The sequence below is a fragment of the Dasypus novemcinctus genome, chromosome 8 (genome assembly GCF_030445035.2).
Source record: "Dasypus novemcinctus isolate mDasNov1 chromosome 8, mDasNov1.1.hap2, whole genome shotgun sequence".
NCBI lineage: Eukaryota > Metazoa > Chordata > Mammalia > Cingulata > Dasypodidae > Dasypus > Dasypus novemcinctus.
This window is the reverse complement of record NC_080680.1, coordinates 103,833,388-103,848,532: the sequence shown is the minus strand read 5'-3', so window position 1 is coordinate 103,848,532 and position 15,145 is coordinate 103,833,388. Positions and strand designations below refer to the sequence as shown.

General features: G+C 45.5%; 1 protein-coding gene across 1 annotated transcript in view; it reads left to right on the top strand.

The window, feature by feature from the left end:
- Nucleotides 1-15,145, top strand: part of PAPPA (pappalysin 1) — a 245,348-nt gene that overhangs the window by 30,548 nt on the left and 199,655 nt on the right. Inside the window, exon 2 of the mRNA XM_058302490.2 lies at nucleotides 1,851-2,913. Within this exon, the coding sequence (XP_058158473.1) occupies nucleotides 1,851-2,913 (1,063 nt within the window). The remainder of the gene's footprint in view (nucleotides 1-1,850; nucleotides 2,914-15,145) is intronic.

The following is a 15,145-nucleotide window of genomic DNA, read 5'->3' as shown; positions in this document are numbered from 1 at the left end:
AACCACATTCCACCCTCTCCTTTACCAAATGGGGAACCAGGACCCAGAGGAGGTACTTGGACTTGGCCAAGGTCACCCAGCCTGTAGGAGCAGAGTGATTGCTAGGAGAATCTGACCGTTACACCAAGGCAGTCATCCAGGGAGTGGGAGAAGAGGAATAGGCAGGCTAAGCTGCCCAGCCAAAACTGCTGGCTCTGCCAGCTGCTAATAGAAAGATTTATGCAAATTTTAAGGCCCCAGAGCCCATGTAGACGTAAAGACTGTGTGGGCCTCCTCCATTGATTTTGCTGGATCCTGTCCATGCTCATTTGATGAGCGCTAATGGCAGGTGCACACTCAAAGTTATGGTGACCGCAGTGATTCCCCAGCTGAGAGTAGGGTCTGTCCTTCTAAATGAGCATCTTTTATTCACTCTAGTCTCCTTCTCTCCTCTCGCTTGGCCTCATTCATTAGCTTGCACTTAAAATACACCCTTAATTAGAAAGTCCTCCTTCCCATCCAACGGCTGTGCCTGTGCCAAGGACACTGGGTATATTCCAGATAGGCTGGGAGGTGGGCTGTATGATGATAATTAGATCCAGAGAGAATCTGCTTAAGCTACTTCTTGGGGTTCCCAGGGTGAGTCTAGAAACTTCTGGCTTGGAATTTCCCCAGACATCCTACTAAAGTATGTGTCACCTCCCATGCGGCTGGTGGTGTCCAGATCCCTGCTGGCCTAAGTGGGAGAGGGAGAGATAGTATAGAGTGAGTGTCCAGGATAATGAATCCCAGGGTCTTGGGGCAGTTTCTGTATCAACTTTAATTTCCATTTCCTCATCTGTTCAATGAGAAACAATATTACCATCGCAAAGGTATTATGTGGGTTAAATGAATCAATGCATATATAGACCTTAGCATAATGCTTGGCCTGCTGTAGAAACTTGGTAGATTTCATTTATTATTATTAACTGTTTATGTAGGAGTCCCACCATCTTTTTCATGTTAAAGAGGGTGCTCTTTGAAAACATATTATTATCATAGTGCTAGAGAAAAACAAGTTGAATTTGGTCCTGGGAGTTTTGTCAAGATTCTGTGTAACCTGGCAAATGCTTTCCATTCTCTGGAAGTCAAGTGAGGGTGTTGGAAGAGATGAACTTTAAAAGCCTTTATGGCTGGGATATTAAGTGAGTCCGCCTTTCTTTGGAGATGAATATCATGGCTAGCCAGGATTCCTTCCAGAGATAGAAGCACTAGCTTTGCAGCCCTTGAACCTTACTTCTCCAGGCACCTTGGCCAACAGTCCCACACCACTGACCATTTACCTTTTGATGAGCACAGATAGCAGATGGACCCTCAAAGCTATGGTGATATATTAGAGCTAAGCATCTTCCAATCATTCTGTCTCTCTCTTTCTCCTCCCACCTGACCTCAAACATCATCCTACACCTAAAACAACTTTTAATTATCAAGACCTCTTTCTTATTCAAGAGCTTTGCACTCAAACCAGTGGTTTCTAGAGTGCTATTTTGTGTCCTCTAGCTAAAGTACTCTTTCCTCAAAGTCTTTCTTGTATGTTCCATATTCACAACTAATACAAATGAAACCGCATGGCTTAAAGGAAAGATGACAATCCTCAAGCCCAACTGACTCTACTTCTCATTTCACCTCCTCCCTTGCCTTGCCCTTGGGGTGATCCCAGAGGCACCTGTTAGGTGATCACTAACCTAAGATCACCTAGGATCCCTCTGAACACCATTTGAAAGCCACTCATCTAGAACAGCCAAAAGAATATTTTATCAGAGAAAAATAAACTTTTCTCCCCTCTTCTTCCATCCTTTATTTATTCATCTTTCTCTTTTGGGGCCACATAGGGCTGTATGACAAATGTTCTTATACCTCACGTGACCGAGGATGGGTCGTGGGCATTCACACCATCAGTGACCAAGGCAACAGAGACCCACGCTACTTTTTCTCCTTGAAGACAGACCGGGCCCGGCAGCTGACCACCATCAATGCCCACCGCAGCTACCTTCCAGGCCAGTGGGTACACCTAGCTGCCACCTACGATGGGCGGCTGATGAAGCTCTACATGAATGGTGCCCAGGTGGCGATGTCTGGGGAGCAGGTGGGTGGCATCTTTAGCCCACTGACCCAGAAGTGTAAAGTACTCATGTTGGGGGGCAGTGCTCTGAATCACAATTACCGGGGCTACATTCAGCACTTCAGTCTCTGGAAAGTGGCCAGGACACAGCAGGAGATCCTGTCAGACATGGAAACCCATGGCCTCCACCCTCCTCTACCCCAGCTCCTCCTCCAGGAGAACTGGGACAATGTGAAGCGTGCCTGGTCCCCCATGAAAGACGGAAGCAGCCCCCAAGTAGAGTTCAGCAATGGCCATGGCTTCCTGCTGGACACGAGCTTGGAGCCCCCACTGTGTGGGCAGACCCTGTGTGACAATGCAGAGGTCATTGCCAGCTACAACCAGCTCCCGCAATTCCGCCAACCCAAGGCAGTGCGCTACCGTGTGGTCAACCTCTACGACGATGGCCTTGAGAACCCGACAGTGAGCCGCCAGCAGATTGACTTCCAGCACCAGCAGCTGGCCGAGGCCTTCAAGCATTACAACATCTCCTGGGAGCTGGAGGTGTTGGAGGTGAGCAACTCCTCCCTCCGCCAACGCCTCATCCTGGCCAACTGTGACATCGGCAAGATCGGGGATGAGAACTGTGATCCCGAGTGCAACCACACGCTGACCGGCCATGATGGTGGAGATTGCCGCCACTTGCGCCACTCATCCTTCATGAAGAAGCAGCAGAATGGGATGTGCGACATGGACTGCAACTATGAGCGCTTCAACTTTGATGGCGGCGAGTGCTGTGACCCGGAAATCACTGACGTCACCAAGACTTGCTTTGATCCTGACTCTCCACACAGGTAAGCCCCTAGTGGGCAGATATTGCCCAGTGGAGTGATGACCATGATGCTCTTCATGTTGTAAGCAAGGCATCTGAGGCTCACAGGGGTTGAGAGAATTCTTTAGTTCAGAGACTTAAGGACTGACGTATGGCTACTACTCAAGTAACCTAATGGGGAACACAAGCAAGCAAAATTCATTACAAACATATTTGCTAGAGTGCCTACTGTGTGCTAAGAAGCAAGACTTGGCATCCTGCTTCACTCAAGAGCTCAGCATCTAAACTGAGTGACCTGAGTTGAGCACAGATAGCTGTTGCAATAGATGCCATAGAATGGATTAGACTCTGCAGTCTCCAGTAGGGTAGCCCCTCGCCACAAGGGACTATTTACTTTTAAATTAATTTTTTTAAAAATTTAAAGTTTTTTTAATTATCTTTATTTTAAAAGATAAATAAATCACATAAAATGTTACATTAAAATATAAGAGGTTTCCATATACCCCCACTCCCCACCCCATACACACTCCTCCCACATCAACCACCCCTTTCATCAGTGTGGCACGTTCATTGCATTTGATGAGTACATTTTGGAGCACTGCTACACAGCATGAATTATAGTTAACATTGTAGTTTACACTCTTTCCCAGTCCATTCAGTGGGTTATGGCCGGATATATAATGTCCTGCATCTGTCCCTGCAATATCATTCAGGACAACTCCCAAGTCCCGAAAATGCCCCCATATCACACCTTTTCTTCCCTCTCCCTTTCCTCAGCAACTCCTGTGGCCACTGTCTCCACATCAATGATACAGTTTCTTCCATTACTAGAGTCACATTAATTCTATAGTAGAATGCCAGTAAGTCTACTCTAATCCATATTTTATTCCTCCATCTTGAGGACCCTGGGATGGCGATGTCCACTCCACCTCTAATTCGAGAGGGGGCACTGCTCTAGCCACAGTTCAAGTGCTCAAGAGCCACACAGGGCTAGTGGCTGCCATACTGGACAGCAGAGGATAGAATATTTTCATCATCACAAAAGTCCCATTGGATAGCACAGGTAGAGAATGAGTTCTGGGGTTAGACAACCTGAGTTAATATCCCACCTCTGATACTTCCCCACTGTTTGAGTATTCTGAACCTGTTTCGTCATCTTTGAAATGACAGTAATAATTGGTGCCTGCTTTCCTGAGTTGCTGTGAAGATTAATTGAAAGAGTGATACAAAGTACAGTCTCTCAAAGTGGCTAGTGCATGATTAACTCTCAATAGTGTTAGTTGCCATTACTGGTATAATGCAAGGCAGAGTGTGCTAATTTTTGGAAATGCCACTAGAGCTAGGAGAAAATGTTGACTCGCTGCTTGAATATATCAGAGAAGGTTTCTTCAAAAGAGGTGGCATTTGAGCTAGGTATTTAAGAATAAGTCTAATTTGAACACCAGAGCTCTGATTGGGGGAGATGGGAGGGCACTCCAGGTGAGGGAATGGCATTTACTACTAAGAAGAGTACAGATAGGGAGTCTCTGTCTAATGCCTCATTTAATCTCTGCCATGGATTTTTAACTGTAAGGAGCAATCTCAAAGGAGAACCCTAAAGGTGACCTGTTTTGGGTGGGAGAACTGAAGGAATGAACTCTAAGCCAGAGAGGCAGTCCACATCCACTCTCCTGTTTTTCCCAGATTCATGCTGAACTTTTCCCTTCTGTCCAACGCGCAGGACCCTGGACTTGCTGATGGCTTGAGCACATTTGCCAACCTCGGCAGGTTTTCTGCTGACTCTTCTCTTTGTGTCTCTTTCAAAAGAGGAAGGGCCTCCCATACACAGACAAAATACCTATGTGCAAAAGAATGATGATGCTGGCAGGAGAATGTCATGCCTGGCAGCCAGCCGGAAAGCACGTCAGCTCAGCTTCCTGGCACCAGCCTGGCCCCTGGACACTCACCTTGGCTCAGAGACATGAGCAGGCCATGTGAGAAGAGGTCCTGATGTGTGGCCAGTCCCTTCCAGGTCATGATGCACTTTCATCTCTGTGCTCTCATTTGGGCTTTGCCAGGACTTGGTGAGGAAGGCAAGACGGGGGTGAACATTTGCCTTTGATGGATGGAGAAATAGAGGCCCTTAGAGAGTAAATGACTCAGCCAAGGTCACAGGCCAGGGAAATCATTAGGTGAGATCACAAGAGCAAGTCTTTTGAGATCAGTGCAGAGCTGGACTCCTGGGAGGAACCTGTGTGCCTGGCAGCATGGGCGTGGGGGAGGAGGAGAGTTGTGCATAGCTGGGAGCCATTCATTCATTTGTACATTCATTTGTTCATTCACTCATGCATTCATTCTTTCATGCATCAAATGTTTATTCAGCACCTAAGTGGGTGTATTTAGCCCTATTTTGCTGAAGGAAGCCTGGGATTCAAAAAGGTGAAGAGATTTCCCAAAGGGTATCAGCTAATAAATGGAAAGCTTGGATTCTAACCCAGGTCAACTGGCTCCAGAGTTCCCACCGAAGGGGGATATTTTTAAGTCCAAGGAATAATAAGGGGCAGAATTAAATATCAGGGGTGACAGGCAGGGTGGCTTTTCTAAGGCCTTGTGAGAAAATTGCTGAGTATGATGTTGTCAGGACTCAGGGCAGCTGTCCATTCCAAGCACTGTGCTGTAGCAGAGGGTCCCAGACATCTCACATTTAGCAGGCAATGCTTGTGGTCTCCCATAGCCTCCTTTATTCTAAATCATGGGACTGCTCTGCCCACAATTTCTGTGAGCAGCCATGTACCAGCACCTACCAGTCACCAGGGTCTGTTTGTTTGCTGGCTGGTAAAACTGTGCCCCGGTAAGCCCCACTAGACAATGGATCATATCTGATGAGGTTGGCCAATCAGTTCTCCTGGGCAGAGAGAAGCCTTTGGAAATATTTCCTTTGTGACTTTAAACAAAAAAGAAAGACAGAAAGCAAGGAGGGATAATGGAAGGAAAGAAGGAAGAAAGGAAGACACCTGTAATAAAAGTGATGAAAATTACAGGAATGTTATCTAAATGATTTTCAAAGAGCTTTACTTAATTCTCACCCAGGACTCTTTCTTCTACTACAAGGTAGTTTTTCTTCCTCCCTCCCACCTTCCCTCCTTCTCTTCCTTCCTGTATTTTTTAATGGGTAAATACAATATTTAAATCACTGTTTATCAAACTATCTCCAGTGAAGGACCAGTTTTGCTTTGATTTTTCCTATACAATGTAACCCAAACCTTTGTAGTGTACAGTAAAAGCAAATTAATAGGAAAGTGAAGTGTCTCAAAGATAGGGCAGCTGTATGAGGTCACTATAAAAATTTCTAAAAGCCTGCTCTCCATTTCTGAACTTATCTCATCATGGCCTAGTAAGATGCAGTCCATGGCCTGCTTACTTTGAGTAGCATGGATCAAAATTCCATTCCAACAATTTATAGAGGACCTCCCTTGAGTAAAGTAGATGCACCAATAACACAGCTGGGCAGATTGGCAAACTCCATTTCTTTTAATACATTTAAACTCTTATTCCTTACAAAAGTCCTTGAGCCTCTTAGTCCATGTTTTCAGGAATGCTTGCCTTAGAGGAAAGAATCCAGTCCCAGAAAAGGATCTCAGGAAGCATCAAAATGGTACAAAATGTCAGACCTGGAAATACCCGCAGATGTCACTGCCACCAGCTTCTCTTTCCCCCAAGAAGGGAAACTGAGGCCTCAACTCACACAGTTAATTAGTGGTCAAGCCAGGGCAGGAGCTCCTGACTCAGAATGTCCTGACATTCTTACCAGCCACAGAAACCTGCTGCCTCACATTCCATCCTTGCTGATTTCTTCCCAATTATCCCCAAGAGCTTGGGATTGGAAGTACTGAGTGAGTGATTTTGTAAGAGAATTTGGATTTCCACAGGCCACCTCAGAAATATTAGGGGTGCATTGGCTGTGGATTTTCTTTATAAAAGAGTTATAATGGGGAGCAGATGTAGCTCAGTGATTGAGTGCCTGCTCCCCATGCATGAGGTCCTGGGTCCTGGATTGAATCCCTGGTACCTCCTTAAAAAAAAATAAGAGTGATAATAGGGACAGCCAACTAGGATGTGCACAAAGAAGGGCACTGGGACAGCTAGGGGCAGGAAGTTGTATCATGTAAAACTATTTGATGATGCTTGGCCTGGAAGAGAAAATTCTCATAGGACCATAGCCATTATTTTCAGTCTCCGAAGGTCTGTCCTGTGGAAAAGGGAGCAGTATCATTTGATAAGTTTCCAAGTCATGATTGGGACCAGAGTGTTGCAAATATAGGCAGAAACTTCTGGCTGAGTAATAGATAATGTCATATCCAGTCAGGGCTACCCTTCCAGGGGAGGATTTCCTGGGGGTGAGTGAGCGCCTCATCACCTGAGAAATGCAAGTCCGGGCTAGATGACCGTGCACAGGGAGGCTGTAGCAGTGACTCCAGAATCCATGCAGGGGTGACTTTGGTGGTCATACAGTTGAGCACTATGCAGTCCAATGTTTTGCTAATATCTTATTCCACATCACTTCAAGGAACTAAATGGTTTCTATTCTTAGCAGGCATTTATTAGACATCTATCACCTGCCAGTCTCTCTGGTGTTCTCCACCCTTGAGGGGCTTCCACTTTAGTGGGGGAGTGACACACAAACAGGAAACTGATCTGTGGTTTTAGAAGCACATAGTGGGACAGGGGACCTAGAAGGCAGAGCTCCATTTGGACCAGGGAAAAGAAGGCAAGTCTCCTGATGAGGCATGGTCTGAGTTAGGCATGCAGGAATAAGTAGCACTTTGAGAAGTGGAGGGGTGGACTGTATCAGTCAGGGTCCTGGCAGGAGGCAGGCGGCACAATCAAACAGAAAAATTAGGATTTTAAGAAGAGTTATTTACAGCTATGTAGACAGAGTCTAAGACAACCAAGGAGACCAGAAACTATACTCCAGTGTCAGCAACAGTGGGAGCTATTTCCACCCTGGGCTGGTAGAGGTAAGAGGAGAGAGGAATTATGGACCCCAAAGGGAGTAGCTGTGTAAAGGGGGCTTCCGGACAAGAGCTGTGACTCTCAATGGAGGGAAGCAGACAATGTACCACCACCTGGCAGAAGGGAGACGGGAGAGTAAATTCCATGTGCTCACTCTCTTCTGCCTTCTAGTCTCCTGCCAATGCTTCCTATCAGTAAGACCAAACCAGAAGTTAGAAGGCAAAGGAGCTTGTTGATGTGAATCAAAGAAATGCACCTCCCAGGGCCCAGAGCACAGAGAGGGATGGAGATGGGAAGGTGGGGAGAGTGGAGATCGGGACAGGTGCAAACAGAAAATACCTAGAACACAGAGAAAACCATCCCATGTAGAGGATTCAGCATAAATACAAGAGTAGGGTAGGTGACAGCAAAGTGTACATGGGAGATAAGGAGGCATTCAGTATGGCTGTGGTTCATACCATAGGCAGGGAAGGATTTGATTTATCTCATAGAAAACTTTAATAACAGACTAAACACTTCCTTTTTTCCTCCCTCCCTTCCTCAATCCCCTTTCCTTCCTTCCTTCCTTCCTTTTTCCTTCCTTCCTTCCTTCCTTCCTTCCTTCCTTCCTTCCTTCCTTCCTTCCTTCCTATCTTCCTTCCTTCCTTCCTTTTTCCTTCCTTCCTTCCTTCCTTCCTTCCTTCCTTCCTTCCTTCCTTCCTTCCCTCTTTCCTTCCTTCCCTCAATAAATATTTGTGCTGAATAATCCCTCTATGCCAAGCCAGGCCCTGCCTTTTTGGTGCTCACCATCTAGTGGGCAAGCCAAACAAGTAAACATGTCATTGCAATTGTAAGAAAGAAGGACTGACAGGGTCAGCCAGGAGAAGCAATCTGTATATGCAGCAAAAGTTTTTCTATCAAGTGGGCCAGTTAGAAAAAGATATTCCAGGTGAAATTGGGCCATTCTTTGCAGTGGTAGAGATGAGCCAAGTAGCCAGAACTAAGTTTTTGGCATTAGGCATATCTACAAACAAGTTAGAAGGCACTCTACCAGCACTTTCATAAGTTAAAAGAGGAAAGCTGGATGTTAGTTTTTAAAACCCAGTATTAGGAACTCTATGTGAGGTTGAAATTCTGGACGGTAAAGATCCCACTGCAAGAAGACATAGCAACAAACCCACCGATTTCCTGTTTGGATCCCTCTAAACCACAAGCTCCAATACCATTAGGTGAACTTCACATTTGTCCAGGAATACCTCTCCATATGGAACTGATGGATGGGAAAAAAGAAACTTCCCCAGTATAGCACTATATCATAGGAAAATATTTTATTTTCTCCTATTTATTATTATTTTTTAATGCAACAAGGGCATTCCCCAATGCCAGGTTATGTTTTTTGGGCCCAAGCTGACATTGCTGGAAGTCTTAGGAAAACAGCTGTGAGAAGCCTTGAAACAGCCTCCTTGACCTCTGCTGGCAGCTGTAGCATTTCTCAATCTCTTTCCCTGCTCTTATCAGTGGTCATTAAAAAAAGATTTATCTTCAGTCATTTTGGGTTTCCCTCTTCTCTTCTGGGATGATTTCATGACACATATACTTCCTAGTTCCCAGTTCCCTCCAAATCTGGAAAAGGTGCCTGAAATCAGGAGTATTCTGAGCTAAAAGGAATAGTAGAGTGGCCAGGTCATATCTTGCTGCAGAGGAGGAGACTAAGAGCCCAGTAAGGGGCAGGCACTCATCCAATCCACACATCGAGAGTGGGTTTAAGAGCCAGAGTCTCACCTCCCAGTCCCATTCAGCCACACTCCATTGCCTTGATGTTTTAGAAGCTGGTAACTAGGAACTTGGAGAAGTTATACATAATGTGGTTATATTCTTATGGACCATCCAGAGTTTGTTAAGACATCTTAGTATCCAAAGCACTGCACTAAATGCTATGGGAATCCAAGATAAAATCTCTGTCCTCAAGGTACTTGTATTGCATGTTTAATGGCATTTTGTTATACTCATTCAAGAGATGTCAAACAGGCGTATGATTGGTTTCCAAGTGAGCCATACAGAAAAGGCAAAATCACCATGATTTGGAGAAGTTAGACAAGGTTTTCTGGTGGAGAAATTACAGTCTGCTGGTAGTATCAAGGAGGTAAAGGGGTTGGGTGGGAAAGTTTGGGGAGGGTGCAAGAAAGAGGTGAGTCTACTTGGGACTTCATGCTGTAGATGCCACGGTTTCTCTTCAGCTTGTAGACCTTGAAAGGTCAGACTGATATAAAATGAAAGAATTCCGGGGAATTCGATTTTAGCCCTGGCTTAGCCACTTCTTAACTATGTAATCTTGGTCAAGTCTCTTAAACTCCCCAAGCCTCTGTCTCCACATCTACGGAAAAGGGAATACTAATATTATCTGACTGCCTAGAGCACACAAATGCCGTTAAGGGTCATGATAAAATAATATCGCAAGAAGATTTCTGGGAAGAGTTAGCCAGCAGGCAGATGAAAGGGGGTGATGGTGTTTTTTTCAGAAACTTTGCTCATTCCTTTTTAGTAACCATGTATGAGAAATTGCTTGGAATTTTATAATCAGAATATCAGGATTTATTTAATGTGACTAATATTCATTAAAGCAATAACAGGTGGCAGGCCTGGTGGAGTGGAAAATCGATGTGTCTTGGCAGCCAACCGGGGTTTGAATACACTAGCTGTCTGACCTTGGAACATTGCCCAATAAGAGATTTCTCATCTATAAAAATTGGGTGATAACAGCTATCCTGTGGCAAGTCATGAAACTTTAATGAAGTCACCTCTATGAAATACCTGGGATGCAGTTTGGCACATAGTAGGCACTGAGGAAAAGTGAGCGCCCCTCTCCTGTGCACATATGGATACCATGTCTCTGTCAGCATTCTTTCCCCGAGACTGCTTCCCTGTAGGCTCATCCAATGGGCCTGGGTGAACCTGTGGGATAAAATTGACAGCATTTATCCAGATTACTTTCATTCTTAAAATGCTAGCTTGTTGTGATTTTTTTTTCCAGGGCTGGCCACAGAGTTGATATTTTTAAATGAAGACTGTGTAATCAAACTCATTGAGTTTGTACACTAGTTGGCTTTGAAAAGCACCCAAATGTCTAACTGTGTTAGAGGACATATTCCATACAGAATAAAGCCAGGAAGTGTTGGGACTGGGCACCTGGTCACAACGGGGGCTGTGCCAGTTTGGTTAAAGTTACCAGAGTTTTTGACCATCTTCAGCCCCCACTGTTCCAGGCAGGCGTTCCAGAGTGGAGACACAAAAATCCACATATCCAGGCCCTTGTACAAACAGTTCCATCTTCTCTGGATTTGGTCTGGGTTTTCCTCATGCTTTTCTTATAAACAAAGTCTGCCTTTACCCACAGGTTCCATCTGTGACCCTTATGTGCATGCACTTTGGGCCTTTGAGAACAGAATATAAGGGTGGATGAAGGGCCAGGGAGAACTGCTTATGGTCGCCACAGATGAGGTTAATAAGGAGCTCAAAACAATGACCCGTGAAGGGTCAGTGCCACCTGGTAGATATATAAGAATACAAGTTTTGAAGATGGTTATAGTGTATCTGAATCAAGTCACTTAATAGTTCTGTGACCTTGCAAAAGTCTCTTCCTTTGTCAAAGACTCACTTGCCTCCTCTAAAATTGGTATGATAGTAACACAGTGCACTGCATTGGGTGGTTTAGAGGATTTGGTGAAATACTGTAATACATGGTTAGCCCTTCAGAACAGAGTCTGGCATATAGAGAGCACTCAAAATAATAATTGTGCTGGTGTGGTGGTTGTGGTTGTTTGAGGATTTCCCATTCCTGGGGAATCTTCTGGCCTCCCATGTATACTTCCCCTAATCCTCAGCCACTTCTCAATCCTTGAATATCAAGGCTGGTGACCTGATCACTCTCTACCAGGAAGGGTCCTTTTGTTACTTTGGTTCCCACAGGTTCCAGTATGTAAAAAATGTTTCTTTATTCCCAAAGCCCTAAACTTAGCAAATGCTTATTTATTCATTTTCCCAAGGGATAAGCCACCTGCCACCTTAAGTTTATGTGTTTGCAGCAAACAGGAAAGACATGTCTGGGACCCCAGGTTGGGTCTTCATGAGTAGTTCACATACGTCGCGGGGGTGGCGATGGAGGCCTGGAGCCACCCTGGTGCTCCAGATCATGCCGAGCTGTGTAAGAGCTGCAGCAAGCTGGCTGCTGGCCTGTGACTCCCACGATAGTGCCACCCTACCTCCTCAGAGTTTAAAGGTGGACAATGGAACCCCTTGGCAGCAACACTCCAGGGAAACCCCTCCCAACATTCCAGGATCTAAGGGGGTCCCTCCCTCACCCCTCTCTTCCATGAAGATTTCCATCTCTAGATCCCTAGATGCCTGGGAGGGCTTGGTCCCCTTCGAGAACCTCAGCGGGATGCAGTTAATTTTTTGCCGTCACTGGGCTTGGCATAGTCAGTATACTCCTTTTTCCTTCTCCATACACTGGTGACATTGACCACTCATGACCGCCCCAGCACTCGGTCTGAAGCCCTCCAGGTTAGGGAAAAAAGCAGGTGGGAGAGTGAGGGAGGCTTGAACCAACTGACCACAGTACATTTTCCTTTTGGTGCCACACATTTCCCTAAATTGATTACAGCTCACTTGTGCTTTCCAACTCACAGCTGGGCAGTTTTCCACTGCAGTGAAGGGAGTTCCACACTTCCTCTCTCACTTTCTAGAAACACCAAACTTATGTGTCAATAGCAGTACAGTTTGCTCACAGGTTTGTCTGCATACATCAAGAGGCTCACATTTCCCCCATTTACTTGGAGGGGCATTTTCTGTCTTTCTCCTTCCATCCCTGCTTCCCCTTATTTCTCTTTTTCATGGTCTGGGTTGTTTGGGTGGTGCAATACTGAAGGGTGGGGTGTCAGGAGCACAGGCTTCCTTTCAAGCTTCTGAGGTTTGCCATTCCAGCAACGGTGACTACAACCTCCAACACTTGGAGTGTCTCTGAATGTTACAGAGGATGGGAGAGAGACAGGAATGGGTGCCCTGATAGAAAAACCAGTTTGCCCACGGTTTGGTGAAGCATAAGGAGGAAGGGACGTGATTCTGCCAGGAACTCCTTGGCCAACATGAGTAAGTTACTCCCTTGTCTTGCCTTCAATTCTTCATCTGTAAAATGGGAGGATTTGAGCAGAATGTTTCTAAGGTCTGTTCCTGCTCAGATGTCCTGAATTCAGACTTTGTAATCTTGGTTCCTGGAGTACAAGTGGGGGGGGGGGGGAAGTGGGTGGAAAGTGACATATTTTAAAATTACAAGTCAAGCCATGTCCCAACACTGGGGGCACCCAGGGAAATAAAAGACTGTGCCTTCTTTCAAAGGGTTGAGTAGCTCCTTTATCTAATCGGGTGCCATGGACTCAGGGCAGCAGTGAAGAAACAATTATACTCTCTAACAAGTTGGAAACAATCTTACTCATGTTACTTAAGTCACAACAGTGGCCCAATGCCGGTGCCCTACACTTGGGCTGGCTGCATGTCTGCTGCTTTATTTTCCCTGAGGCCTTGAATGTGGCGTCATCTTTCCAAAAATCAATGTGAATTGAATCTACTTTTGACAGCCTGATGTACGATGTCATGCTTTCTGGCACTCTTTCTCCATACAGGAACTCTTTGACTGTCACATGACCCTTTGAAAGCTGTCTCTTTTTTTTAACCCCAGAGGAGACTGAAACTTGGAGAAGTTATTTGACTTCTTCAAGGTCATCCAGAGACATCTACATCTACTGTGGCAACCATAATTTTCTAAATTTTGGCAAATCTGGGAAGCAGAGCCCAGACTGAAATCCAGACATTGCCATATTGCTACATATTGGTGACGACATTGCAACTCTTGATTTATCTCCCCATATGTAGTGTTGTTCAGTCCATCTTCACATCAACCATTTGGTTCACCTGATTCAAAACCAGAACCAAACCAAGAAGTCTGCTGAAATTCTGCCTGTTCCCAGGACATTCTGGCTGCTTTTCCCTATGAAGCAGATGTAATTTATCTTTATTTGATTGTGCTTCAAGCATAAGACAAACCGCAGGGCTGTCGATGAACTGTGTAGATTCTGCTCAGTGTGGTCAGTTGTATTATCTATCAATTGTGGTTTTGATGTTCCATGAAGGAAGTGAGGTGGTGGGAAGAGAAAGCCTTGAAACTGCATGGTTCTGTTGTGAAAGCAATAGTTTGACTTGAGACAGTCACATTGCTCTTCTGGTACTTTTGAACACATCGTCACACTTCAGTCGTTGCTCTCTCTGACTTAGCAGGGGATTCCATCTGCCTTAATGGCTGTCCTGAGAATAGTCAAATTTGAGCTGTTGGAGTTATCACAGCAGGAAAAGACCATAAAGAAGTGACTGTTCATTCAACAGTTTGTGTGTGTGTGGTGTGTATGCATGCGCATGTGCCTACTGTGTCCCAGGCACAGTGCTAGGTGCTGAGGGTAGACACTGAACATTGCACAAAGTTGGCATGATTCTGCCCTCCTGGAAGGCAGGAAGAGAAGTAGCTGGTTGGATTAGTGCTATTATGAGAAGTCCAGGATACTGAGGATAGGGACTCGACTCAGACAGGAGGGGTCAGAGATGCCTCTAGCCTGAGTGCTGAAGGGTGAACCCTGTTAATCCAGTGAGCGTACCTGACCTTGCAGGAACCAGGTGTTCTGACACTTGGCCTTCCACCCCAGAAGTCTCTAAAAGCTGTTTCCTCAAAGGCAAATGAGAGAAAAAGAGGAGCTGAGTAATTTCTCAAGTTAAAGCTATTCATTTTAAAGCAGTGTCCTTTATTTTGAGGTGATTTTATTCTTTCTTTTGAGGTGCTCAATACCCTATATTTTATGATACGAGGGACACCGTAAATGGTGTTTGCTTGGTCCTTTCGAAGGCCTTATTTGTTCGTCACAATTAAAACTAGGACCTCACTTCTACTTCCGTGTCTTTAAAAAGAGTGATCCAAATGTCTGAGAATCTCTCCCGTGGCCCACTCTCCCCCCAGATTCAGCAACTGGCTCTTCTCTGATCCAGCCCCCCAGTAGCCTCAGTTGCATCCATGGCCTGGTCCCATCGTGGTACAGGGGGTCACCATCACCTCCTTTTCCTCAGAGAGATGCAGACAGGTCATTGCCTTTCCCAAAGGTGAACTTTCCAGGTGACTCAGCAGAGGACATGGTCCCAGGGAGACAAATGTCTTGCTTGGGCCTAAGGTTTAGGTCAGTAATAAAGAG